General features: G+C 45.6%; 12 protein-coding genes across 12 annotated transcripts; 6 read left to right on the top strand and 6 right to left on the bottom strand.

Annotated features, from left to right (window-relative positions):
* Positions 1 to 169: 169 nt before the first annotated feature.
* N7466_001338 (uncharacterized protein) lies at positions 170 to 403 on the top strand (the record flags this gene model as incomplete). Its single annotated transcript, XM_057160736.1, has 1 exon — positions 170 to 403. The coding sequence occupies one exon, from the start codon at positions 170 to 172 to the stop codon at positions 401 to 403; it is 234 nt and encodes a 77-aa protein (XP_057026984.1).
* Positions 404 to 1,838: 1,435 nt separating this feature from the next.
* Positions 1,839 to 2,843, bottom strand: N7466_001337 (uncharacterized protein; the record flags this gene model as incomplete). Its single annotated transcript, XM_057160735.1, has 1 exon — positions 1,839 to 2,843. The coding sequence occupies one exon, from the start codon at positions 2,841 to 2,843 to the stop codon at positions 1,839 to 1,841; it is 1,005 nt and encodes a 334-aa protein (XP_057026983.1).
* Positions 2,844 to 5,231: 2,388 nt separating this feature from the next.
* Positions 5,232 to 5,606, bottom strand: N7466_001336 (uncharacterized protein; the record flags this gene model as incomplete). Its single annotated transcript, XM_057160734.1, has 2 exons — positions 5,232 to 5,450; positions 5,496 to 5,606. The coding sequence occupies 2 exons, from the start codon at positions 5,604 to 5,606 to the stop codon at positions 5,232 to 5,234; spliced, it is 330 nt and encodes a 109-aa protein (XP_057026982.1).
* N7466_001335 (uncharacterized protein) lies at positions 5,607 to 5,972 on the bottom strand (the record flags this gene model as incomplete). The annotated part of the gene is made up of 2 exons (XM_057160733.1): positions 5,607 to 5,917; positions 5,960 to 5,972. The coding sequence occupies 2 exons, from the start codon at positions 5,970 to 5,972 to the stop codon at positions 5,607 to 5,609; spliced, it is 324 nt and encodes a 107-aa protein (XP_057026981.1).
* Positions 5,973 to 6,039: 67 nt separating this feature from the next.
* N7466_001334 (uncharacterized protein) lies at positions 6,040 to 6,651 on the bottom strand (the record flags this gene model as incomplete). The annotated part of the gene is made up of 2 exons (XM_057160732.1): positions 6,040 to 6,116; positions 6,180 to 6,651. 2 exons carry the CDS (start codon positions 6,649 to 6,651, stop codon positions 6,040 to 6,042), a joined length of 549 nt encoding a protein of 182 aa, XP_057026980.1.
* Positions 6,652 to 7,189: 538 nt separating this feature from the next.
* N7466_001333 (uncharacterized protein) lies at positions 7,190 to 10,243 on the bottom strand (the record flags this gene model as incomplete). Its single annotated transcript, XM_057160731.1, has 1 exon — positions 7,190 to 10,243. One exon carries the CDS (start codon positions 10,241 to 10,243, stop codon positions 7,190 to 7,192), a length of 3,054 nt encoding a protein of 1,017 aa, XP_057026979.1.
* A 486-nt stretch (positions 10,244 to 10,729) lies between these two features.
* On the bottom strand, positions 10,730 to 12,298 carry N7466_001332 (uncharacterized protein; the record flags this gene model as incomplete). The annotated part of the gene is made up of 1 exon (XM_057160730.1): positions 10,730 to 12,298. The coding sequence occupies one exon, from the start codon at positions 12,296 to 12,298 to the stop codon at positions 10,730 to 10,732; it is 1,569 nt and encodes a 522-aa protein (XP_057026978.1).
* Positions 12,299 to 13,220: 922 nt separating this feature from the next.
* N7466_001331 (uncharacterized protein) lies at positions 13,221 to 14,584 on the top strand (the record flags this gene model as incomplete). The annotated part of the gene is made up of 4 exons (XM_057160729.1): positions 13,221 to 13,394; positions 13,449 to 13,592; positions 13,645 to 13,712; positions 13,771 to 14,584. 4 exons carry the CDS (start codon positions 13,221 to 13,223, stop codon positions 14,582 to 14,584), a joined length of 1,200 nt encoding a protein of 399 aa, XP_057026977.1.
* Positions 14,585 to 15,732: 1,148 nt separating this feature from the next.
* On the top strand, positions 15,733 to 16,420 carry N7466_001330 (uncharacterized protein; the record flags this gene model as incomplete). The annotated part of the gene is made up of 2 exons (XM_057160728.1): positions 15,733 to 15,961; positions 16,026 to 16,420. The coding sequence occupies 2 exons, from the start codon at positions 15,733 to 15,735 to the stop codon at positions 16,418 to 16,420; spliced, it is 624 nt and encodes a 207-aa protein (XP_057026976.1).
* A 1,711-nt stretch (positions 16,421 to 18,131) lies between these two features.
* On the top strand, positions 18,132 to 18,764 carry N7466_001329 (GNAT family N-acetyltransferase; the record flags this gene model as incomplete). Its single annotated transcript, XM_057160727.1, has 1 exon — positions 18,132 to 18,764. The coding sequence occupies one exon, from the start codon at positions 18,132 to 18,134 to the stop codon at positions 18,762 to 18,764; it is 633 nt and encodes a 210-aa protein (XP_057026975.1).
* A 678-nt stretch (positions 18,765 to 19,442) lies between these two features.
* N7466_001328 (threonine synthase THR4) lies at positions 19,443 to 21,236 on the top strand (the record flags this gene model as incomplete). Its single annotated transcript, XM_057160726.1, has 4 exons — positions 19,443 to 19,517; positions 19,569 to 19,655; positions 19,754 to 20,672; positions 20,725 to 21,236. 4 exons carry the CDS (start codon positions 19,443 to 19,445, stop codon positions 21,234 to 21,236), a joined length of 1,593 nt encoding a protein of 530 aa, XP_057026974.1.
* Positions 21,237 to 21,839: 603 nt separating this feature from the next.
* On the top strand, positions 21,840 to 23,378 carry N7466_001327 (WD40 repeat domain-containing protein; the record flags this gene model as incomplete). The annotated part of the gene is made up of 3 exons (XM_057160725.1): positions 21,840 to 21,870; positions 21,919 to 22,718; positions 22,770 to 23,378. The coding sequence occupies 3 exons, from the start codon at positions 21,840 to 21,842 to the stop codon at positions 23,376 to 23,378; spliced, it is 1,440 nt and encodes a 479-aa protein (XP_057026973.1).
* Between the last annotated feature and the right edge of the window lie 2,436 nt (positions 23,379 to 25,814).

Below are 25,814 nucleotides of genomic sequence, written 5' to 3'. Positions count from 1 at the left end.
AAAACAACAAGCTCGGCGGCGAGTCAAAGAGAGATAGGCGCTCCTATGGGAAAAGGAGAAAACGGGCAGACTGAATTAGAAGCTGGTTCCAAATCCGCAAAAGAGGACATTATAGTTGTTTACGGGACTCCCGAAGCACTACACTTCAATCCTGGTGCAAATGAGAAGTATGCGCATTGCGCTCAAACACTTCTTATTTAAAGTCAACGAGGTCGACTCCGACTTATGTGATTGTCTCGAGGGGTCGCAAACACCACAGAATATCCTGCTACGATACCCGCGATTTGTGGATGAACGCAAAGACATTATGGGTAAGATCTGTGCACGGCCAGATCTCAGTGCGAATTTGCCCGATTATGAGGCACTTGTGTCTCACCCGCATGCGACTCGCTACGTCGTATAATGTATGTAGTTTAAGGACATTTCAAAATAGAAGGAAGTACACATGCAGAGATTCACATGACGTATAACGCACGGATTCAATATATAATGATGTGCACATGTGTGCATAATGGAATTCAAAAACAAATATGAATTTGGAATTACTCGTAATTTACTTTCGGCCGGTAGGAAAGTTGAAATTGGGATGTGACCCTTGGGTGGCCTCTGTCGGCCGCTATAGTTCCTCCAGTGCTCCCAGATTGGAAGCGGAAGGGGGAAATTAGGTGACAACATTTGAATGACAGGCATATATTCAATGCTCTTCAATGTTAGTGATTGCTGAGGAGGGAACTCCCTCTTCTATCATAAACATATCCTTTCCTTCTCTTCTATCCCTTCTCTGATGTCTATCCCTTTGAACCCTCTTCTATCCTGAACATATTCTTTCCTTCCAGACTCTTCTATCCCAAACACATTCTTTGCGAAGATTCAAGGCTCTTGTAATTCATATCTTTCTACTTTGGACCTCCGGAGTCGGACGGACATCCTTGCGTCGCTATGACCTCTTGCGATTGTACTACGCATACCCTTTCCAGCTCTGAAAAGAGCGACGAGCTACCGGACCCCAAGATGCTATCTTTACCGGGGGACAAAACACCAGAAGAGGCTCATCTAGAGCGAGAAGGATGTATCAGGGATCTCCAAGTGTTTCGATACAACCTCTACAAAAAAGAGTCAAAGGTCAATAAGTTCGACTCCTTTTCCAACCTCCTCCACTACGAAGAGCAGCTGCGAAGGAATTGTCAAGCGGAGATTGTTTTACGGCACAAAATGAAGAATAATCCGAGTTTCGGGGGCACTGGCATTCCAAGCTTTGAAAAGGAGATGACCGCACTCTACCAGGACAATTGGTTGGAGACACGGGCCTGGTGGTATGCCCGTGGTTGGATCATTGGTAATTCCGGGCCCTTAAAACGGGCATTTGAGTTATGGAGATCCAATTCTTTGTGGTATATGCATCCAATTCTTGTTGAAGACTGCAAGTCTAGAGGCGGGTGTTGTGGTCGTGATTGTGGATGTTGTCTTGATGTTCAACGTGCAAAAAGTTCAGCCGGGGTGTTTGGTGTGGGACACTGTACTCTAGAATGCGGATGTTGTGCGAGATCGCGTGGCTTTAAACTGACTGGGAAAAGGGAAGAATTCCATGTTTGTCGCTTCTCATTTGATGATAAGGTGGATAATATGAAGCATCATCTCGATCCTTATCAGCGCCGAATTGCTCTTGTCTCTATTTTGGGTTTGAGTGTGGATGATTAGCTAGCTCATCCAGAATGAGGCTCGTCCATGGATTGCTGAATGCCTGTCATAGGACATATCCGACTATATCAATATCAAATACATTATCTCAAAAATAACGACGTTACAAAATCGTTCCTTCTGATATTAGTTGCGTTCGTTTAGAAGTCAATGACGATTACGCTCTTTTCTTCGCGATGGTCAACGCCTGGTGCCACGGCGGCGTTGACGATATGACTTTCCCTCCGGCCATCAATATTCCTTCCTATGGCAATCTTGCTCCATAGAGTCTGTTTTAGAGCTCGTAACAGGCCATAGACTTTCCATGCCATTTGTAGTCCATCCATGGCGTCTTCAATATCATCGTGTTGGATAGCCGCGAGGCCATATGCCCCGTGAATATGACCACAGACAACCATCCTAGGCTTCACCCTGCGTATTTCGCACAGTAGATAGCCATCGCCCTTCACCTTGACTTGGCCAGTCGGTCTTTTCTCGCCATCATTATCTCCATATAGAGCGGGGGGACCGTGAACCACCAGGATATCAGTATCGTCCGGAATGCGTCCGGTCCACACGTCGCGGATTGGAGGATATTGAAATGCCCAGAGACCAAACTCCGGTGTCAATGGAGACCCATATATCTTCACCCTGCGCACTTGTTGCTTTCCCAGACCGGGAACTGGCAGTTTCAAAGTGATTGCTTCATCTTGCAAATATTCGACCCCGCTCCAATCTAACTGTTTTCGCTCGGTGGCACTATCTCCCGCGCGTGTGAGAAATTTCGCGTCGCTTTTTTCGTCTAGGAGAATATCATGATTTCCCGCAATCACGATTTTGTATGTATGCGGCTGTGACGATAACCATTTGAGCTGTGCTTGCATTTCAGCGAAGGTGCCATGTGTGGTCAGGTCGCCTGCGTGAATCAGGATGTCACCAGGTGGAAGGATAGGTGTTGAGTTGTGCGTATCTGAGATGCATACAATGCGTATTGGAGGGACACCGTCCTGATCATTTTGAAGGTTGATCGGTGTTGTCGATGGCTGCTGCGGTGTAGTGTGTCTGGGGCTTCCACACAGAATGTCTGATAGCGGCTGAATTAGGCGGCCCAGCCACGTTGGTGGCCGTGACTGATTATATGAAAATGGGAGTAAGTGGTTGTTCATTTCCAGTGTTTGCAGACCGCAGCCTTCTAGATAATATTCGCTCAAATGCTTGCTGCCGCTTTCTTTGGAAACATTTGAAGGCCAGGATATTGATTAGAAGGGGGCGCGCTCTACTTCCTGAGGTCTGAGTCGTCTGACCGATGCCATTAAAGCGGCGCTCAGTCTATCCCCAATCGGACATACAGAGAGGTTATGTAATTGGCAACAGTGAATCTAGACTAAAGCGTCAATTTATGCAGTCATTACAAGGGACGGATTACGGGAGCGGATAGTGGCGTGGACACGCTTTTTTTATACATACATATTTGCTTTCAGACATCTGTTAATCTTATGCACAGGTAAAAGTACAGTAGAAAAAGGGAAAACTCAAGGCACCTGGGTGATGAAGACTCCAGATGTCAGTAGACCCCATTTTCCGTAGATAGGCTCAAGGGTATTGAAACATTGATTTGTTTACATTTCTGTCCTCAGCATAGAAAACACTCAACGTTTGAGTCTTATTGAATTCATTCATTCATGCGTCCGGGAGAGACAGACAGAGTACCTCTTAGCAAATCTCTAATATTTGAGTCGACCTTCCTACATAACTCAACATTGAAGAGCCTGGGCGTATTGCTCCGTGGTATGGTCAAAGAGATTGTTCAACGCCGTCAGCGTGAATTATTTCCGGTGTCTTCAAACTTGCGAGCACTTAACATTGAAATACCCTTCGAGCTAAAGATAGAGCAGTAGTAAATTTCTTTTCACATCAACGTGGATAGTTTCTTGCCAGCGAGGAGGACGGCTCCATAAGATAGACAGTTGACGTCAATGGAGCATCGCCGGTCAATTTCAAGGTATTCCATAAGCTAAGAACGATGTCTGAGTCTTGCTTCAGCAGTTTAATTGACCCATTCTTCTGCATATAGTCGATGTAGAATAGTATCAATTGATCTTAAAGGCCCTTGAGTGCTTGTGAGTGCCACCACATCGCTGCCGAGTTTGAATTGTCAGTAATAATGGAAGACATAGAAAGGTCATTTTTAGAATCATGGGCTCTGTGAGCATCCATGTAGATTGTTACATAATATCTACATAGTGAAGAGGGGAACAGTCTGCGAGCCTGCTAGCCACTACGGACTACTAAGTTCGTCACTGCATGTGGGAGTAGTACATATGTAGTGGAAGATAAGGTAGGAAGACCTAGGGGGTGGCTTGCACATGTGTGGAAGGAAAGATGGCCGAATTGTTTATCCCTGCGCTGACGCGCTTCAAATGTTAACTAGTACGTATTATATAACTAACTAGTCAGTTAACTAACATTTGAACCATCACATTTGCCTTATCAGGTACATACACCGCTCTTCCCTACTACAATAGGTAGATACCTGATGATCATACTATGTCCAGGCTTCTCCAGGGCTCGAGAGTTAGCTCATTCAAGTGGAATTCATTGCAAGATTTATAGCCTAGATACATTCATGGATTGTGAAAACATCCTAGGAAAATCATCACCTAGGCAGGAATTCATTTGCAAGCCTCAGGTCTCTTTGGCGGTTTTAGTCTTTCTTCTGCGCTTGGCTTCAAGACCCGAGGACGACAGTTGAGCTATTGTAACTGGGTCTACGAGACCTCGTGTTACATCTGCACGATCTCTGCGTATTCGCTCTTCCTCGACAGCTCTAGCTGCTGCCGCTTCTGCTGCTGCCTGTGTATATGTGCAGCCGCCTGCTCTGCCCCTTTTTGCTGTTCTTGGTTACTTCCGGAGGGTATGCTGATTAATATTTCTATTATTTTTGTTAGAGATAGAAAGACCGAATTAGAAAATTATTAACCTTAAGAACCTTTAAGTTCAAATGTTAGAAGTAGGTTTCGAGTTACTGATACCCAGGTAGGTACCCAGGGGATTAAGATCTGTGATTTGCCTATCAGGATTTATGAGGAGGCACTGTGTACCAACATTAGTAGATTCGAATGTTAAAAGTGATAAATACTATTGTATGGAATTTTGGAACCTTGGAATCAAAAGGATATAGTATGGTTGTAGTGGTGGATTGAGAGGAGACCTTAGGAGCTTTATATAATATAGTGGAAGCGGGGTAACCCCTGTCTTAAGCTAACACATAATGCAATAACATTTGAATAGTGTGAATGGGTAAATTATTTGATCAGGACTTTAGGCTACTATGAATCGCTAGCGGCGTTCTTAAACCGCTGACACAAAGTTGTTTTATAATCTTTCTTGTCCCTAAGCTTCGAGGCAATCACTTCTTCTATATCTGTGGACTAATATTTTGATATAACACCAGGGAAATCGGGATTAATATTATATGTTGATGTGAATAGGGGGTTGATATGCTATTCGAATAGATTGTAGAGCCCCTTTGGACTATCTAACGCCTAAAAATACTAGAAGTTATTGGTCCGGAAACCTCTTCTTATAAGCCCTGTGTAGTATGAATAGGAAGAACTGATGGGCGGGAATGACTTCTCCTCTTCCTGAAAAATATCCAAGAATTCGTTAAATGTTGCTTTAAATGTTTCGAGATGCTTATCTATTATATTATCGATAGAGAGGCCGGTCAACCAATAAGGGGCACGTAAGGTCTTGGTTGGTAGTGAAGATGCCTATTCTAGATCAATCAAGTGTTTGATATTCTAATCATTATTAACGAAGATATTGCTTGGATGGAGATCTGTTAAACTATAGAAGAAAGGCCCTTGGCGAAGGTTATAATTAGTGAAAGAAGATAGGAGAGTATATATAATAGTTAGCCTTGCCATTTAATCCTTGCCATCCTCCTCATCGATCAGTAAGTTTGGTTGGTGTTGTATGCGGCTGTCATGATAAGATAATTGATTAAGATAGTAAGTATTGGTTGTTTGATAGGTTTGATGCTGACTGATATTGGTTGGGATTTGTTTATTTTCTAACTGATGAAGTCGAAGTGTTAATAGGCGATTAGAAAGTTGCAAGACGCCATCTGAGTCAAGCGTCCATGATCCTATCTTGGGAAGCGGTACTCGGCTTAAAGAGAGTATAACCCGAGATAGTCCCCTAAAAAGATTTATTCTTTTGTGCTGGAGGTGGCGGTCTTTATCCTATGTGCTTGATAGCATCTGGATTTCTGAGTTACTGATATAGTCCATGACTAAATATCTATCTTTAAGTATAACTGAGCGATGATGATGTATATAGTTATAAGGTAGCGTATAGCTAAAGAGCTAGGAAATATAGTGTTTGAGATATTAGTGAATTCTGGTTTGCAGAGGAATATTCCGAGGTGTTGTGAACTATAAGAAGCTTGTGTTAGATTCTAAATAAGTAAGTCAGACAGAAACATGTTCAATATATACTTTGGCCACCGACAAGGCCGAATCCCCATAAGTGAGGTATTGGGACCTCAGGGTAATTCTCCTGTAACCATATGAAAGTTGCTACTTTGCAACGCAGTTTTTCATCGACGTTTCCAGGATACGCAGATTCCCCTAATTTATATGGCAAAGGGAACCTAATAATAGCCTGTTTTTCACGAGGCTGGCCTTTTTTTCCGACATACAGCGGGATGCAAATATTGAAACTGCCGTGAAGCCACTTATTTACTTCGCCAAGTTGGCAGGTATCTAAACCAAGGCCAAGATGATATGAAGCAACCTTCTCGATCTCTTCGCGGTTGCTGTAAATTGATGTGAAGAAATCTATCCGTTGCTTAGGATAGTCTAGGTAGAGGAGCATGTTTTCTTCCTCTTCAAGGGCAGCTTTGTACGTGATAGGGCCTCCTCGCAGAAGAGGAAGAGTAACCTCCGGTGTAGCTTCTCGAAATTCCATCATGAAGATCTAGCAGTTTATGCTGGTAGCTGAGTAACACTGAATTTAGCCAGTGATGCACGCAATGAACGTTCTGTGTACGGGGAATGGAAGGGGCACCCCTGATCGCCTGTGGATCAATGCTTCCAGAATCCAGATGTCAGCAGGCTCGCGGATATATGTTAGTCCGCGCCGAGATTCTTACACTGCACTTGAGGACCGTAGAATGCACTTTCAACCGATTCACTTATTTAGTCGGAATTTACGAGAGAACATTGAATTATTTATTTGAAGAGACACGGTTATCTGATATGTACTTGCCAGTGGTATTCAATTTTATGAGCGGCTGCATCAATTTTGACATCATATTCCAGACACAAGATCAGCGCCACTGCTGCGTGTGCGGCGTGCCTGTGCGTGGTCTTGACTCTTGACTCATATTTACCACCAACAGTCACTTTACCAGTCAATATTACTTCCCATCCGAGGATTGATGAATTCTAAGATTCTATATGCACATTTATACTCACTTTGCCTATGGAATGACGGGCACCGGATATTAGGCACTCCATTCCCATTTCCAGTCCCATTCCCAGGCAATTTGCCTGACCATGGCAACATTGCTTCCTTTCCATTCCTCGATCATGTTCAGTGCACTCTCTTCCAGCGGCTCGTTCCATTTATTCACAGCTTGCAAAAGGTTCACTGCCAACTTCACCCTGACCCATTCCGCGACGATCTCGTGTGGATTGTTTTCGTCTTTGAGATTTTCTCCCAGAAGTAAAGCGCAAGCTACTCTATCCTCTTGTCTGACCTCTAGTAGGATCGGTGTAAGGACATCAATTTGCATAAGCAATACAGGATCTGCCGCGTATTTGGAGATTAATCCAATGATACATGACACAAACTCATCCAACGCCGGCCTAGACGACTCCGGTTTCCAGGATGGCGACGGAAGCATCTCAACCTCATATTCAAATTTGCTTGGGAGAGTCATGGGATGAGTAGTCAACTTCGGCGACCATCCTTCTTTTCGGACGTTTTCGGTGGTGTCGAAAATACTGCTCATAAGATTTGTGGCAAAGGCATAAAGCGATCTCAGATCGTTATTGAGCTCATCTCTTGCCTTCCTCACCCCCCGCAAGATCTTCAATGTAGACCCCGGATGAACAGTAAACATTCTCAACGTGGAATTGTATTCAACCGGAGACCTGCTGAACACTTCGATGCGGGATGCGAAGTCCTCGAGGAAAATCTCGTCAGTGATAGCGTTCGGTTCCTTGCCGCCTAGCAGAGAGGGGAATTGGTAGGCATAGTTGAAAGATAATCGACTGTTCTGGGAATTTAAAAATTCTTGCCAGTGGTCTTGAACATTGGCAACATTTGTCGTCGGGTCTGTGCACGCAGCAAGCGCCTTGGTAATTCGATTGAAAGAGTCGCGGTGCAGATAAGCAAGGCCCCAGTTGCGGTGATACTGCAGATACGTGCTTGGAAGGTACCGTGCCCAGTTCCGAAGGACTTGGTCAACTAGATCAAATGAGAATGGACCTATATCTCCATCGGTCAATGCTAGATCCGACAAAGAGAGACCGAGCCGTGCGAGCAAGAGTGTCATCCATCGAGCATGTTGGCGAATAGACTCCATCACCAAAGGCAACACTATCTTTTGAACGTAATTCGAATGAAGTTCTTTCGGTATCTCTCGGGCAGCATTTGAGACAAGCAAATCCAATATCGGACGCTGAGAGCCCAGGATAGAAGGCAGTGAGCCCCCGGCTTCCGCGATACGCCAGTCATTGTCAGTGGTAGCTTTTCTTTCACTCGGTCCTGCAGCAGATGAAGAAATCTTGGCTAGGACATTGAATAAGCCAGCTGCCTTATTTTGACTTATCAGCGTGAATAAAGATTTTATTATCTCCACGCGGATATCAATGTGGTTTGTAGCGTCGCACATACTGCCGAGAAGCTGCACTCGAGTAAACGGTGCAAGAAAGTCCGCCTCGGCAAGACTTTGAACGAGCATCTTCACTGTTGTGACCTTGATAAACGGCTTTTCTGGGCTGTCGCTCGGTGTTTGTTGGCTTTGGAGAGTTTCACATGCATATGTTACAAGGCTCTGCATTAGGTGGCGGGCTTGCTCCGGTGTAAGAGATCTTCCGATCTTCACAAGGCTCACCTTGCGGTGGCTTGAAGAATCTCGAACAAGCTCTTTCCATATTCTGACTGCAACTCCCACCACGAGTTGCGGTTGACTGCTGTTCAACAAGATCTCGGTTAATTGCAACGTACCATTCAGAATCGTTGGATAGTTTGAAGCACTTGGTAAAGCTTTCAGTGTATCAAGGAAAGAGCAAATGAGATCTCGCAGTAATTCAGCTGACACATTTTGAGTATTCCACTTCAAAACTTCAATTGCCTTGTTTATTGGGCTTTGATCTGCGGCTCTGGTCACCCGGGTGATAAACTCGTCGGCCAGGTATGTTGAACCGTAGCGGGGATAATCACTACCCGGGAAGCTTTTCTGCAAGAGCCGTGACTGTGGGGTCAAGGTATCTAGGAAAAGCAGAGCAGACAATATTGCTGCTTCTTGATGGCTGTCAGAGTAATTATTGTCTTTGGTAACGAACAATGAAGCATTTTTCAACCAAATTGCGACAGGATTAGACATCTGTTTAGGCTTTATCTCTCTGGTTCGTATAACCCCATCTGCAAATTTATTCGAGCATTGCATGCGGTAATTGAGAAAGATGCAAGGTATCTCTTTCAGCCTTTCCTTGTCAATATCAGGTGTGTAAGCGACCAATTTATCTTGCAATGGTTCTTCTGGGTCCCATTCTGTCACTTCTGGTCCGGTTGGAACTTTCGATATCAACAGAATGGGCGGTTGAAGTACAGAAGGATGCACAAGGTTGATGATCTCGTGCAAATCGACTTCTCTGTTGTAGTGAATTTTTCGTAGGAGACCAACAAGCCAGTCCTGGAAAATCTCCAGTTGCAATGTGTTGGCTTCCAAAATTGACGAATAGTGCTCCCAAATACGTGTGACCCACTTTACCTTGTGTGCCTGCTCTCCATTTTCGATAATAGCATGGATTATGAAGGCTAGATTATCCGCAAACTTGCCCACGGTTTCAACTTCCCGTGGTACTGAGGCAAGGATAATATGTCCTGGGCTGAACAAAAGTTCGTGAGCCCTTGAAGATAGAAATGGTGCTTCTTCAGGGCGCTGCAATGCATGATACAACCATGACTTAGTGGCTAACGATTGGATTGGAAGACCGCGAGACCAGCAGGGTCTTAATGAGAGAACTTCCGGGTTATCACGAGCACGTAATCCTTTCCAAAGCTCATTGCGGGCTTTCTGGAGTCGATCAATAAATGAAAGACTAACTTGACAAGGACTGCCAGAATAATAAATATCCGAAACAAGTCCTGATGGACCACTCCAAGCAAATACTACCTGGTCTTCCGTATTTCCTTCACGTTCATAGTCGATGATGATGGGCAGTAAGGAGTCAAGCATCATTTCAGCCAACTTGAACTCAGTGGCTATTCCTTCGATGGCGTAGGATTTCACTGCATCGATCCTCAGGCGGATTATTTGAGAGAACATCAAGGAACCAACACAGCTTGTCACACTTTTCATTCGAGCCCAAGGTTCACGGATTAAAAGCAGATAGCTCTCAAGCAAGCTTTTCAGAGTCACATTTACTTTCTCCAACTCGGCTCTGAGAACAGATTCTGACGCAATTTTTTTGGATCGAATATCCGGTCCACATGCAAGAATTTTTCCCGCTTCCGCATGGATAAGCGCCAGTATGCTGGGAAAGACTTGCTGTGAGCATCATAACAAGTCAGCAAGATGAACCTTCGAGTTTTCTTTGTTTGGTCAGACGCACCTGGTCTCGTAGGAACCGTTTGCTCCATTCTATTGACTCGCAGACAATATACACTGACTTTGTATCAAAAGCAAGTTTTATAGCCGAGCGTGCCCAGTTCAGCCGCTGAGCGCCATCTCGCTCACATGTTGCTTGCTGCTTCATCTCGAGGAGTGCTACTTATTGTTAGTCAGTTCGCTACTTATCATATTATGGGACACTCAAATACCTTTGCGAGTGACTACAAAATCGTCACTTGTAGCGGCAATCAAGAACTCCCAACTTGCCCAGAGTGAGCATTGTTGTTCCCATGACAGGAGCCAAGCATTTTGCTCCACCAGGTTTTTGGTTAAAAATGTGTCGCAATTATGGATATACAGTGATCGTTGAAATAGAATCTTGGAGCTGGGCCCTGGCAACATGGACAAAAGACGATTCTCCCATATAGGGACCAGCTTCTTTTCTTCTTCCGACGGAGGCCAAGCTGTGAGATCAAAGTTCAGACTGGGCGAATGCCTGCAAATGAGTTGAAGAAACTCGAGTCTTCCGTCCATGTGTACATTTGATATCAGATGTGTTAATTGGCGGGTAAATTCTTGCTGCCCTGACTGTGTCGAGAGCCGATCTTCTCTCACTTGCAAAACATTTTCTATCAGACAAATTTGTAATTCGGCTTGGTTCACAGGCCTTGGTTGGGAGGGAGAAGATGCTCCGGATTTTTTCATGGCCGCATGGAATGGTTTCGTAGATCCATATCTGCCAAACCGTGCCATCGACCAGCATCGAATGACATCTTTTGGTAAATCCCGAGATAACCAATCAGATGAGTCCGCAGCTTGACACATTTCTAGGCTGAGGTTGATGATAGGCAGAATAGACGCAAATGGCAGTCTTCGACGAATGGCAATGCTCAGGATCAGCTCAGTACATTGACGCATCAGGCTCGGAGATGTCCGTAAGTCAGGCTCGCCGGCTCTAATTTGCAACAATAGATCCACACCGAATTTTAGGCCAGGGAAATTTCCGGAATAGATGTCTGTGGCATGAATCGGATCATACGGCTCATTCGATTTCAGTAACATTTCAGTACATGTTTCCAAGATATGCCGACGCACGTCGGATGGTATCTTTACCACACCAATAGCTATCTGCCGTAAGAGATGTGAATGCAATCGACTGACATCGCGGGTAAAAGTAAGAGAGCTGGGGATTCCGGAACTCAAAATCTCCATCACTTTTGTTAGACTGCAACGTGCATACAATAGAGCCACATGTCTTGACAATGATCTTGTAGTCCAGGGGTCTGATTCTTCGATGAGGGTCACGAGTTCATCAAAAAATGTGGCGAATAATTCTCTGTCCGACTCCTGGCCAGTTTGAGAAATGGCGCTGATGAATAAACGCACTTGGACCAGGGGGAGTTCATCAAGAACAGCCTTTATTCCCTGAGAGCCTCCAAGTCGGTCCCACCCAAGGGCTTTCCGAGAGGGTTTGCGGAAGATGTGCTGGACAAGTTTGATACCCGCTTTGCGAATCCCAGCGGACGTCTGGTCTCGGAGTGCAGCCAAAAGGATACGGCCATTGGGCAAGTGTTTCCAGGAGGTGAATAACCAAACTCGATAGACATAAGATGGAATGGCCTCCGCGTGGGCCAGATTCAAGAGGTGTGAATCAATCGAGTTGAGGTTCTCGTGCGAAGGGTCCTTCTTGACCATGTTTTGCAGGTGCTTGGCGAGTGCGGCTGGATGGACCAGCAACGCCTGGGGCTGCAAGCCAACTGGAGTTCCCATCTCGTGTGTTGGTGTTTGTTGTGAGAATTTCTGCTTGAATTGTAGACATCGGGGGGCAGTTACAGCTTAAATATCTTCGAGCTGTTGAAAATCGAGTCATCGGTTTGGACTCCGATGGAGCGGAAGACGCGGGGACCCAATCGGGAAAGGTCAGGCTGAAGCTCAGGGCAACAACATAAAAGGCCTTAGAAGTTAGGCTGCCTAGCAGAGTCAACAGACTTTCAACAGATCAATTGATGCATTATACAACCCTCAGTTTACTACCATTATCCCAAGTATGTACATAGAAAATGCCATAATTTAAGTCGTGTTAATTAAGGGGCACGCCCACAATAACAGCGTGTTTCAGCATTATGTAGGAAGGCGGCAATCTCATGCGGTTGATTAGCGGTGACACGGGAACACCAATTCGCCGGGGGGATCTCGGCATCCTCATTCCTCACTTTATTGGTAGCCTTAGCTCCACTGCCGCTTGAAACTAAGCCTTGAACGATATTTTTAATGCAAAATGCCCTCCGCTTGCACCATTCCAGGCCCATTTGAGCCTTGGACCTTTTATCTGTCGCCTCTCCTATGTGGAGAACCAAAACCCCACAGGCCAACCATAGCCCGATGTGATAATCCCAAAAGCAAAGCCCGTGCCAATCAGCTTATCCACTAAAGAACCTGAGCTGGCTGTGAAATGAGACCCTCTAAATGATTTTCAACTGATGTCTCCGTACTTCCTCCGTGCGACTGAGATTGCCGCAAGTAGGGAACTTTCTTATTTCTCTTCCAACTCGACGCCAAAGTTACTCCCATGCGCGACTGAGCTCCCCACTACTTGTCTACGGAGCTCGGTGAACTTGAGTACCCCGGCCTCATCTGGACCCTCGAAATGATCCACACATCCTCCTAGCCCATCATAACACCACAATCGGACATGGCTTTATCCTCAACCCAGCTGCGCTGGGGCCGAATTCTGATCATTCCGTTTGGGGCTCTCGTTCTCCTATGGCGTCTCTGGCCACTGTCACCTAGCCAAGTACCAATTACACCATCCCAGCGGGACTGGGCCTGGGACGGGATACATGCCATAGAAAACCAAACAATGGGCGTAAGTTCCAACCCATTCTCAAACCACAACATACTTCAATTGACCACGCTATAGTTTGGGAAAATTTTCGCCATCAACTTGCCCAATCGACCAGATAAGCGCGACAATATTGTTCTGGGGTCATCAGTCTGCAATTTTCAGGTTGAATTCGTCGACGGTGTCTCTCCAGATGCTATTCCGCCGAAAACATATCCATACGTATGGCACACAATCAATTGGTATTGCAATTTAGGTGCTAAGCCACTTCTAGAATTGGAATCCCGACCATAGCGCGAGCGAATACGCTGCTCGCCGAGCACATCTAAATGGCATACGACGGTACGCACCAGATTATATCGCTTCATGTGCCGGGGGCCTTCAATCTGATTTTATATAGAATTGTCGAACAAGGGCTAGACAGTGGACTCATTGTCGAAGACGACGCCGATTGGGATTTGAATATCAAATCTCAACTCCAAAGCTTCGCCCTCGCGATCCGTGGACTCCAAGGAACAACCAACATACCAACCACGTCGCCGTACGGGGATGACTGGGATATTCTCTGGCTAGGTCACTGCGGCTTGGAATGCAAGACTAATCTCCCATATTACGAAAGCGCAGACGACCCTACCGTTCCTCAGCCTCAGCATTTTCTTCCATACTGGCGCGACTCGCCCGCAATTGAACGGCCCGACCGGTCCCGATTGGTATGCACCGCCCAGGATGCCGTTTGTTCGAGCTTTTACGCTGTAAGCTACCACGGTGCTCAAAAGCTTCTCGCCGCATTGTCTGTGAACCCATCCGGTCTTGCCGAGGAGATTGACACGGGTGCACAAATGGACGTAGCAGTAGGCCGCATGTGCGGTCATGGATACTTACGATGCTTTGCTCCGTATCCCGCTATCACGGGTGCTTTCCGCTCCGCGGGAGCCGCAGAGAAAGGCTCGGACATTCACCAAGAAGGTGAAGGCAACACCGTTGGCTTTGCTAGCTGGGGAATGTTATATAGCACGATGTTAAACGTGCAGCGAATCCTCAGAGGTCAGCCTGTCAAGGCAACATGGGGTGATGTTGAAAAGCCCATAATGGTTCCGGAAGACATTGGAGTTCGAGAAGGAAAGCTCTACAGGAAGGATGAGAATGGACCACAGATTGTTGAGACTGTGGCAGTGGATGAACAATATCGAAGGACTGTCCATCTGTATAAATAGAATGACAAGGTTACGCTAGATTTCCATTTTTTTCTGACCAAAATATGAATATATTTACAAATATTCATGAATTGCAGCCCTTCAAATGTTGTCGATTTGAACATAGGGTTCCAAATCTAGGCCAGGCCATCTCATACCTTCTAGTACCTCTGGGTACCAAGATTTTAGCCGCGCAATGGGATTTGTAGGGACCCCAGCCGAGGCTGAAGCTTTGAAAGTGGAGAAATAATTGAAACCTTGATCAGCATCTATTTGAATAGATCAATCTTGGACGTACTATCAGCCTGGACTTATTCCACATGTGCAGCTTGACGTAATTCCATATCTACTAGTATCAGGCATCATCATCATCCAGGTATGAACAATGCTGATCTCATGTTCAATGTTCACAACAAAGCACCTGAGAGGTTCCAGATGTCGCTTTGACCGTTTTGTGAACCTTTGCGCATTAGCTCAACACGCCGAAGCATAATTCTCCCATCTAAGCGCTCTGGCCCATTAGCGTGTTCCTAGTTATGCACTTAGATCTTGATCAAGCCCCCTTTAATTCTTAATCAATATGTGCTGTGTAAATATTATATGGTTTTCCTACCCCGTGTTAGTACTGCATTTGGAGAAACCTAGTAGTATATCGGTATGAAAATACAACCTTGAAAGTCAAGCTTGGAAGAAAGAGAGCTTGAACAGATGAACTTATTCAATTAGTAGTAAGTGCTGGCCAGTCTGATTTTTTTCCTGATTGACCAGCGGGGGAAATATTTGGAAATCGGGCGGTATCCTAAGATAATACAGCCCCATGCCCCTGGGGCCTAGCGCAGCCACGACGAACCATACACGATCTCCTGTTAACCCTTCTCTTCCTTCTGCCCTCGTCCTATTGCTCAGATCTTCTACCGAAAATGCGCCTCGGGATGCACACCCTGACAACATAGTACATGATAATTTCTCTCGCGAGGCTCTTTCTGGCGGCTAACAAAAGCACGAACGGCATACGCTGGGGGTCATGATGGATGTCACTTATTGTTGTAAAAGGTACAGACATCCGCATCGTCTCCGTCCGTTCCATGAGTAAATTCATCGAATCCCGAGGCCTAAAGGAACTCTTTTTACTTTGAACTAAAAGAATATTACCAGTATTCTCTTTTGTGATGTACTTGGCACATGCCCTAGTTCCAATCATCTTGGGAAGTAGTCTTGTCGCTGCCGACAACAAAAACTACTTTACAAGTCCTGTTTCCAACACTGCAGCCAGGCCCAGCTTCACGCTCGGGGACCAAGTTCAAGTATCATGGGTCACTGAGCTAGGTGAGTTCAATGTCACATTTTGGCAAGAAAGTCTTGTCCAGGAAAGCGCTGCAAGCCAGGGAAATATCTACTGTATGTCCACCACACGAACCATGAAATGCTCAGGAACTCAGAGCTGGAGACTAACACCATGCAGCCAAGATCCATGCCAGCGACCAAGTCACAAACTTCACGTGGACCGTTCAACTTCTCGGTTTCGACTTATCATACTCGAATCAATTTTTCCTCTGGGTAAACCCAGATGGTCCCGATGGATTTGTCTCTACATACTTCAATATCACGGAACCCACCACAACCACCACCACTGCTATGACCGCAACAGCGACCACAATAAATACCTCGAACCTTGCCACGCAACTGCCATCGACGGGGACAGAGGCAGTTGCAGTTGCTACCCGCTTCTGCGAGCTCTACTGCCTCGGTCGGCTTAACAACCACAAACAAAATCGCACTTGGCGTCGGCGTCGGTGTTGGAGTTCCGATCATCTGTGCTCTTGGGATCCTTCTCTTTCTGAGACCTCGACAAGATAGAGGCAATAAGATCAACAATAATGACAATCACAATCACAATCACCACAAAATAAGGGGCATCAGTATCTCAGCGCCGATGACGGCACCCTCATCGGAAGCAGTGGCACCTTGGCCAGGTACTGAGATACGACAACAACCCAGTCGTTCGTTCCCGCTCCGAGATATGGATGCGAAGGAATTGCCAGATTACCGCTATGATTCGAGCCTCCGTTTTGAGCTGCCTAACTCACCTTACCGATGATGTCTGTACCTCCTAGGTATATATCATGTGTGGATATATGTCTACGATTAGAGACAAAAAAAATATGTGTCAATTCGCTGATACGTGGGAAATGGGCGGATATTTTGTGAATGACTTTTGCTTCAAATGTTCAATAATTCTGCATGTGATTGGTATTCAAATGTTTGGAAGAAATAAAAAGAACATTCAAATGTTTGAAACAACTCAACATTCAATCCACCGGACAGACATCTAGTAGTGTTGGCGATAATATTTACGGAAATAAAAAAGTTATCCGGACACGCGGAATCGAACCGCGGACTTTCTGATGAACTGAAATTCTATTACAGTCAGATGCGATAGCCAACTACACCATGTCCGGATTTGTTATGATTTGGCCGGTTGTTTTACAATATAGCTAAGTAGCCAAATAGCCATAAAGTCCACTGCGCCTGAGCTTGAACAGCGGATAACATCAATCGAGCACATGCATTTCAACACCCGTCCACTGGACCAATACTTCAATGTTTGCATACCTACTAGTACTACTAGTGCATAGCTTCAGATTTCTTATTTTCAACATGCATGGATACCGGTATGTATCCATGTTACCTCATATTGAAACATTCTCTGCCATGTTGGAACCAGTGCTTGGAAGATGATTGCCCCGGGAAGATGGATTTACTACTACTAGCTACTAGTATGTACTAGGTAGGTACTAGGTACTACTATCATAGAATATCGCAACTCCTGGTTGATGCTAGGCTAGAGTAGATACCAGCCCTGGAAGTGGACACAGGCAGGCAGCCGAGGTAGCAGCTCCCTCCAGATTGCAAAATTCCATGTGCTGGACTACATAAGGTCCCCAGTAACTCAACAACATTGAAAGTGTACCTAGTCAACCTTCCAAGGTTGCAAGACCTCACAGAAGCTCTGAAAATCATCATTGAAAAGACGGATTTTAATTTCAGTGTCCGCACCAGTGGCACCACTTCTCATAAACTAATTCCAAGCCTTGGTAGGTATCGGATTCAAGTTCACGAAAAATATACCCATAGGGGGAGCACCACGTGCATTCCTAGCTAGAATAGCACATGTTCCAGACAAAGTTGTCAGAAATTGATGGTCATTCTTGAGGTCGAGGCCAATAGGAAGTTTGAGTTAAGCGCAAACTTCTTCCAATTGCCTTCCCTCGAGATACTCAAATCGGATAGTTCGTGTACATGATTGACTACATGGCTACTAGTAGTGGGCTAAGAAAGAGTCACACCTGAGATTGCTATTTTATTCAATTTTCACTTCCTATGCGAGCGCGAGCCTATTTCGAGTGACATAAATCCTGCACCCCGGAACCTTCTCTCACTCTTACCACCCGGGCAACCACTTCCAAACACTGTTCTCATCCAACCACCAGCTCGATACTACCATTTACCTACTTCTTCACCGATCCAAACCAACATTAAAGCTAAAGAAAACCCCCACGTCATCAAAATGGTGAAAGTCTTCGAGTGGTCCAACTTCTCGATTGAGAGTCCCCGACTCCACCTCATCCATCTCGACTACAACAATCTCCTACACGCTGTTTTTATGACCGATCTAATCAACACCCCTGCGTGCATCAATGCATTTGGAAATCTTTCCATCAATACGCCAGAGAGATTCTCCCGCTACGTACGAACACAAGTCCACCCCCACTACGTCCGATACGGCTATGGCCTTTTCATGGTCTTACACAAGCCAGATCAGTACGCGGATGTGGATGAAAGCAAACCCATCGGCATGGTGTCCTTGAATCGAAGCGATTCGCATGATGCCTGTGTAGCACCCCAACTTCAATTCGCTATCATGTCCTCAGAAACTCTCCATGGGTACGCCACGGAAGCGGCGAAAACATTGCTGGATTACGCGAAGCGCGAACTTGGGATGGATTCGGCGTGTGCATTCTCTTCTGTAAGAAATGCTCATGGCGCGAGCGTGTTGAAGAAGGTCGGACTTGAGTTTCGAGGAATTGTAGATTTGACGGGCTCAGGTTCCGACGAGGGTAAAGTGTCTGTGTGGACGCTTCCTGGTATGAGTCAGGATTTGTCGATTTACCGCTTATCTTTACCTCTAACCTGCCTGTGAATGAGGGAAATCAGATATGCGATTATCTTTGGTTTGTTGCTTTTTGACCCCGCATGATTGCATCAATTAGTGCCAGCAAGCATTGTTAGTTATTTTTGATCGGAGGACAGAGCGGGATTTAGCATAGCATGTTATTACAATACCACTATTGTTCAGTATTGCTAGTACTAAGTACTAATAGCACGTTTTGTGAGGATTGGTGAGGGATCTCAGATGTAAGATTGCGGGACCATGGCCGTTAATAGCAGAGTGGGTCTGGCTGATGTGGATATTTAGTGGCGTAAGTTGGCCAACCAGTTTCGCTGATTAACAAGATTCAACAGATAACTAACTAGTTATGCAATGTTCATACTACAAAGCATTTGCTGTGAGCTGTCAGGAACGGGGAACTCCAGAGAGCCCAATCGGATACTAAAAGCAGATGCTGATTTGCTCTATTGTATGAATTCTACTATAAATCTACCTGAATCTACCTGAATCTCCTTTCGCCCTTGACCGCCCTCGGGGAGATGGTGGCAAACCCCGCCAAACCTTAAGCCGATAACGTAATCATAGATAAAGTGACTAAAGTGACTCACCCCTCCGACGTCGGGAGAGGGGCAGAAAAACCTTTCCTTTTCTTGATGACTTTTGCCTCGAAACATTCGCTTTAATCCGTTAAATTCGATCAATTTCAATATGGCAGCTGATCTGGCAGGCGCGGCTCCTACTGAGTCCCAAAAATTCCTTTCTACTCGAGGTGGCGACTACGGCGTGAGTCTCATAGATGGCCGTTTCAATGACAATTGGCTAATCATATGAAAGCTCTCCTTTGAGACTGTTGTCCTGAAGGGTCTTGCCGCCGACGGTGGTCTCTTCCTGCCCCATGAAGTACCCAAGGCAACAAACTGGGTAAGTGGTAGTCTGCGCAGGCAGAATTCTTCTTGGAACATCTCACCCGATCTCGAACTATCTCCCTTGTCAGACTCGGTCGCTAACATCAATTGTAGGAGAGCTGGAAAGACCTTTCATACCCCGACCTTGCCTTCCAGATTATGCGCCTTTACATCTCGAGCTCCGAAATCCCGTCCGAAGACCTGAAATCGATCATCGACCGAAGCTACTCGACATTCCGTACCGAGGAGGTTGTTCCGTTGGTGAAGCTTCAGGATAACCTGCATCTTCTGGAGCTTTTCCACGGCCCCAGCTACTCATTCAAGGATTGCGCCTTGCAGTTCCTTGGAAACCTCTTCGAATACCTCCTTGTGCGAAAGAATGAAGGAAAGGTCGGTAAAGACCGACACCACCTGTCGGTTGTTGGAGCGACAAGTGGCGACACTGGATCGGCAGCCATTTACGGCCTCCGGGGCAAGAAGGATGTGTCAGTCAGCATCTTGCACCCCAAGGGCCGTGTTAGCCCCATTCAGGAGGCACAGATGACAACCTGCATTGACCGGAACGTACACAACCTTGCCGTGAAGGGCACATTCGATGATTGCCAGGATATCGTCAAGGCTCTGTTCGGTGATGCCGAGACGAACAAGACTCTGAAGCTTGGTGCTGTCAACTCGATCAATTTCTCGAGAATTCTTGCCCAGATTGTTTTCTACTTCTACTCTTACTTTTCCCTTGCGAGACAGTCATCCTCTTTCAAGGTTGGGGACAAGGTCCGATTTGTTACTCCCACTGGAAACTTTGGAAACATTCTTGCTGGTTACTTTGCCACTAAGATGGGACTGCCGGTGGACAAACTGGTTGTTGCCACTAATGAGAACGATATTCTGCACCGATTCTGGCAGACCGGACGCTATGAGAAGCACCCTGTGCAGGATGCGAATAAGGCCGATGCTTGCAAAGAGACTTACAGCCCTGCAATGGATATCTTGGTCTCTAGTAACTTTGAGAGAGTGATGTGGTTCCTAGCAAGAGGTGTGTTGATGGCGCGTCCCTTTTTTCATGTTCTCAGCTAACAAGTTGATAGATTCCGCCCTCGCCTCTGGCAAGGACCAAGCCGCCAGCAACAAGAAGGCCGGTGAAGATGTTAAGGCCTGGTACCAGGCGCTTAAGTCCACTGGCGGATTCGGGCCCGTGCCTGAGGATATCATGGCAAATGGACGCCAAACCTTTGAGAGCGACCGTGTCAGCGATTCCGAGACAGCTGGAACTATCAAGAGCTGCTACCAACAAACTAAATACGTTCTTGACCCCCACACTGCCGTGGGTATTACCGCATCACACAGGTCGATTGCTCGGTCTAGCGCACCTCACATCTCGCTCTCGACCGCTCACCCCGCAAAGTTCTCAGAGGTTGTCACGTTGGCCTTGAAGGACGAGGCTGGTTTTGACTTTGAGACTCAAGTCCTCCCTGACGAACTCAAGGCTCTCTCGACCAAAGAATCCCGTGTCACTGATGTTAGCAATTCATGGGAACAGGTTGGGGAGATTGTGAAGGGATTTGCCGAGGCTGATATGAAGGCCGAGGCAAGTACTTAAAAAATAAGCCTCTTCAATCCTTATCAAATCTGCATCCCATTTTATATAAAGAATACTTGAGTGTCGAGAACAATTAGATAGTTTAATCAAAACTGAATTACATATCCATTGTTTCAAATGTTCACCTCTTGGAAATCAGATCTTTCAATTCTTGGTTTATGCTAGTTCTCCCGAGGTCTCCCTAGACCTGAGTTGCTAGCTAAACCGAGTCTACATCTCAGCCTTTCATAAAACGAACAGAATGATTTTTCTCTGGGTCTGGTGCAAAAAGGAAATTGTTGAACGAGCTTGTTACATTGTTGTTAATTGATTGTCATTCTACATTGAGACCTAAAACTTGAGCTTTCGTCGCGTCTCTTTCTTTGATCTCGGAACGGGTGTATAATTCTCCAGGCCGCCTTATCAGACGCGCATATAGTGATTCGTGAACACCGAACAGTCGCGAATTGGAAGTGGGCAGACAGTGTCTACTGTGTATAAAACCACTGGAATTGAAGCTGCCAGTGTATTCGGCGAGGCTAAGTTATCTCAACTTGCTGTTGTGGGAGGTTTTTATTAGCATATAATTATTCCTCCCTACGCGACTTCCTGTTGACCTCAACAATGGATGCTTCAACCGGAGGAGGAGCTGGAGGTATGTCCCGTGAATTCATATCATTTCGATCCATTCTGATTTGAAAAGCTCCTTTGTCGCTAGTGACGTCTGATGATGGACTTTTCGCCACCCACCTCAGTGGAAAAGATCTGGTTGTCTACTCAAGCACCACTTCAGAGCACAAAGATGTGCAAACAGCAAGAATCAAGGAAACCAACGTCAAATCTCTCAAATTCTGCCCCTCGGTATCTTCAAATAACAATCAGAGTCGTCATTTGCTCATCACAAATGAATCGCGCATCTCGGTCTGGCTCTTGGAACCCTTGCAATTAATCGCCGAAATTGAAAATATCGAACCCGGCAGTTTGAATGTCGAATTCGGCGGAGATGAAAATGAGCTACTGGTTTTTCATGCCTGGAATAACAAAATGGCAATACACTCAATAGGCAATGGTCGAAGTTCCGTGATAAAGACGCCCAAGTTCCCTCATTCGCTTGGATTCGGGTACCGCCCACGCACTAGACAGCACTTTGCCATCATCCTGAAGCCTGATGCTTCCGATTTAATCACGATTCACGAGCTACCATCCTACAATCTCCTGAATCGTACGGTTCTGCCGACCATCGATGCCCAAGGGTTAAAATGGAGTCCAGATGGGAAATGGATCGCAGTGTGGGACGTCGCCAGCTCTGGCACCAAGGTGCTAATATTAACGGCAGACGGTCAGATCTTCAGAACATACAGCGGGCCAGCGGGCGTGGATGATGCATTTGACCTTGGCGTGAAGAATATTGAATGGAGCCCTACAGCTGGCAACAGTAGCGTTTCGGAGACTCTCGCTGTAGGAAAGGTTAACGGCAACATCGACCTTCTACGGACTCGCACGGTGGGCACCCTTCAAATGAGAACAGATCGAGGATCTAGCTGACAAGTACAGTTCTCATCTTCAACTACACTCTCACATGTCTTTCCAATGGACACAAGCCCCCCTAGCATCTGGCGTGAGCGATATACAACCGCCATGGGAGATGCTGAATACGCCGAAGCAACAAGCTCTTCGGCCTTCAACATGAGCCCCGAGTCGCCCGGTCCATCCCGAGGCGTAGCTATCATGACGTTCAGTCCAGATGGTACACTTCTGGCAACTGTGGATACTATTCGATCAAACGTGGTCTGGATTTGGGCTTTGGACGGGACGCCTAGGTTGGCTTCTGTCCTGGTTCATGAGAATGCCGTGCGACAGCTCGTCTGGCACCCTTCCACGCCACAACTACTCATCAATGCCGTCGCCAATAATCTACCCGTGGTGCGATGGTGGTCTCCTCAAAGTCATCCCGTGATTGCTCGGGTTCCTACTCAGAAGAGCGAGAGTGGGAAATATGAAGTTAAATGGTTGATCGGGTCGGATCATGATTCGGCGTTTTGGTTTGGCTCATCGGAAGAGTATCTGGTAGGATATCTGTCTGCCGATGAAACATCTGTTCAATTTGAAGTATTGAACTCCGTGACCAATCGAGGCTACCCTGCTGCAAGTGCAAGTCGTTGATCTTGTCATATGTAGTAGTCACTAGCTAAACAATGACAATCATGAATGAACGCCACAATTCGGTTATTTTATTTTTAGTCTTTGAAAGCCAAGATACCTTTGTCCAGCATACAATGACTGATTATTTACAATGGCTTTTATGCCCCTTTCAGTTTATTTCCAAGGTTCAAAACTTGGTATTGATTCAAGAACAAAGAAATGAAAACTTGTCTTTGAGTATAAAGTCGCTGGTTCTGCCCAGCCATCACCACCCTTCAAGACGTCAGACCAGCCAGTCTTTCAATCATCTCAAAAATCATCAGTTCCGACATTCACATTCTAACATTTGAATGGCCAAACTACAGGAATTACATGCTGACAACTCCAGAGTCTATTTATCGGAGCCATACAAAAGACCCTATACTAACCCAAACCAAAAAGATCAAAAGTCATACAAGCTCCCTGTCTTAGAACCGGCAGGCCAGCTCCAGCCAACCTCACTTTTCTACTGTGTAAAACTTCCGATGAGCGTCCACCATTTGCTTCAACGACGGTACATTCCATTCAAAGGCTTCTCTCCAAAGTACTCAGAACTTGAAGAAAAAGTGCTATGGATTGGTGTGGACATGGACTTATTTTATATTGCACCCCGGACGGGAGAAGAGTTCATTGCATGCCTCACCAATAGGATTGATAACCATGAGTTCTACATAGATGAGGACCCGGAAGAGTCATCTTGCGTTGACCGTGGCTTTTGGATGCAGATTCGGGGATACTTTCCTGGTCCTGGTTTTGATTGTAATGTGAAAGCTACGAAGAGGCATGTGGATTTATTAGGACAGCTTATTGAAACCAAGTATGTAAGCCTTGATTGGTTTTGTACTACCTAGGTATTTCAAAAGATGTCTTGAAAGCTTCTTAATTTAAAACAACATACCAGTTGACAGAGAAAAAGATTGAAGAGAGAGAGAGAAAAAGACATCTGGATGTAAGGCTCACTTCCAAGGTTGTAAATTGAGTCAATAATTATGTATCAAAATTCATTCGGGAGTTTCTCAGGTGCTTGGATGAATTAATGTAGATATTCAACATTTGAAGACTCGATATTCAATAATTCAAGATACGCTTTGGACTTTAGAAGACCGAGGATTTCTGAAAGTTCCAAGGTTTGAAGAGATCAATTGTGTGCATGCAAGTACGCTGTATACTAGCAGCGCAACATGACCTTGTAAGCAGGAATACCTAGAGGGTTGTCAGGTTTTTCAATGCGAGGATTTATCGACAGCTGCATTGAAATGTCAACTGGTAGCACTTGAGTGCACATGTGGATGAGGCTGGGGATGTAATGATGTTATCAATGTTGGAAATCGAAAGTGGATTCTCCCTAGTATATTGACCTCAAGTGCTTATGTAGTATTTACATTCTAAGTAAATATTATAAGTACTAGTATATATATATATCAATACGTTATGCCTAGCCTCTTCAAGTAGCACTGTGGCCCATAGGCCGGGCTTCACAAATTTTATTCCCCATAAAGATGCTATCAGGCCAGTTGGACAGAGATTGAGAGAAGTAAGTTTTTCTTACTGCGTGATGAAGAGAAGATAGAAGAAGAGATTGTCAAGGTGTATAGGATCAAACGTTGGAAATAGATGAACAGAAGGAAGGAGATCGGGAAGAATGAGAAAAGAGAGTATGATAAGTAGAAATGAGGCTTGGTTGGTGAGACGAAAAAGAACAACCCACATGTGCATGCATGTGGATGGAGAATCTTGCAATCTGGGAAGAGTCAACTGATGGAGAGTAAAAGAACAGTCCAAGAGAACATTCGAAGCACTTACTGGAACTTACAACATCGAAGGATCTCAATGCGCCACTGGGATGTCTGACTACTATACATATTCCCACTTGTGCCCGGTTCTCTTTTGATCTAACATCCAGCCAGACTAGACCAACGTACTGGTAGTTACTCCTGTTTTAAATCAACATGGTATGAACAAATTATCATTATGTAGTATGAGTTGTACTTATATCAATCGTGAACGACTCGGAAGGTGTACTTGATTGATCTCCAAAAAATGAGCATGCCTTGATGATTTGCCGGTCAAATCCATGCCTCATCCATGCCTAACTGTCTCAATTAGTAAGAAGGCTGTGATTCAGTAGCACAAAGAAAAATGCATGAAGCTGATGCTATATTTCGAAGTACTTCCATAGAAAACTACTACTTAGTCACTATTTATGTAGTAGATCTAGAAGGGCTAGTTAGTTAGTTAACTAGTAGTTATGACATAACTTAACTATCCAATGCTGACATAAGCAGTGTATTCCAGCCAATAACAGCAGGTTGACTAACCGAGTGGTATCACATGATCTGGGGCTTAGGGCTTCCCTTGCTGAGTCAGGCCCCACGGCCCATTTCGCACTTGAGATCGGGCCTGCGCTACTCTTTCCTT

This window comes from Penicillium verhagenii (assembly GCF_028828195.1).
Source record: "Penicillium verhagenii strain IBT 33310 chromosome Unknown utg000002l_segment0_segment0, whole genome shotgun sequence".
In the NCBI taxonomy this organism is placed as follows: Eukaryota; Fungi; Ascomycota; class Eurotiomycetes; order Eurotiales; family Aspergillaceae; genus Penicillium; species Penicillium verhagenii.
The sequence above is the reverse complement of the archived record's forward strand: the minus strand, read 5'-3'. Positions and strand labels throughout refer to the sequence as shown.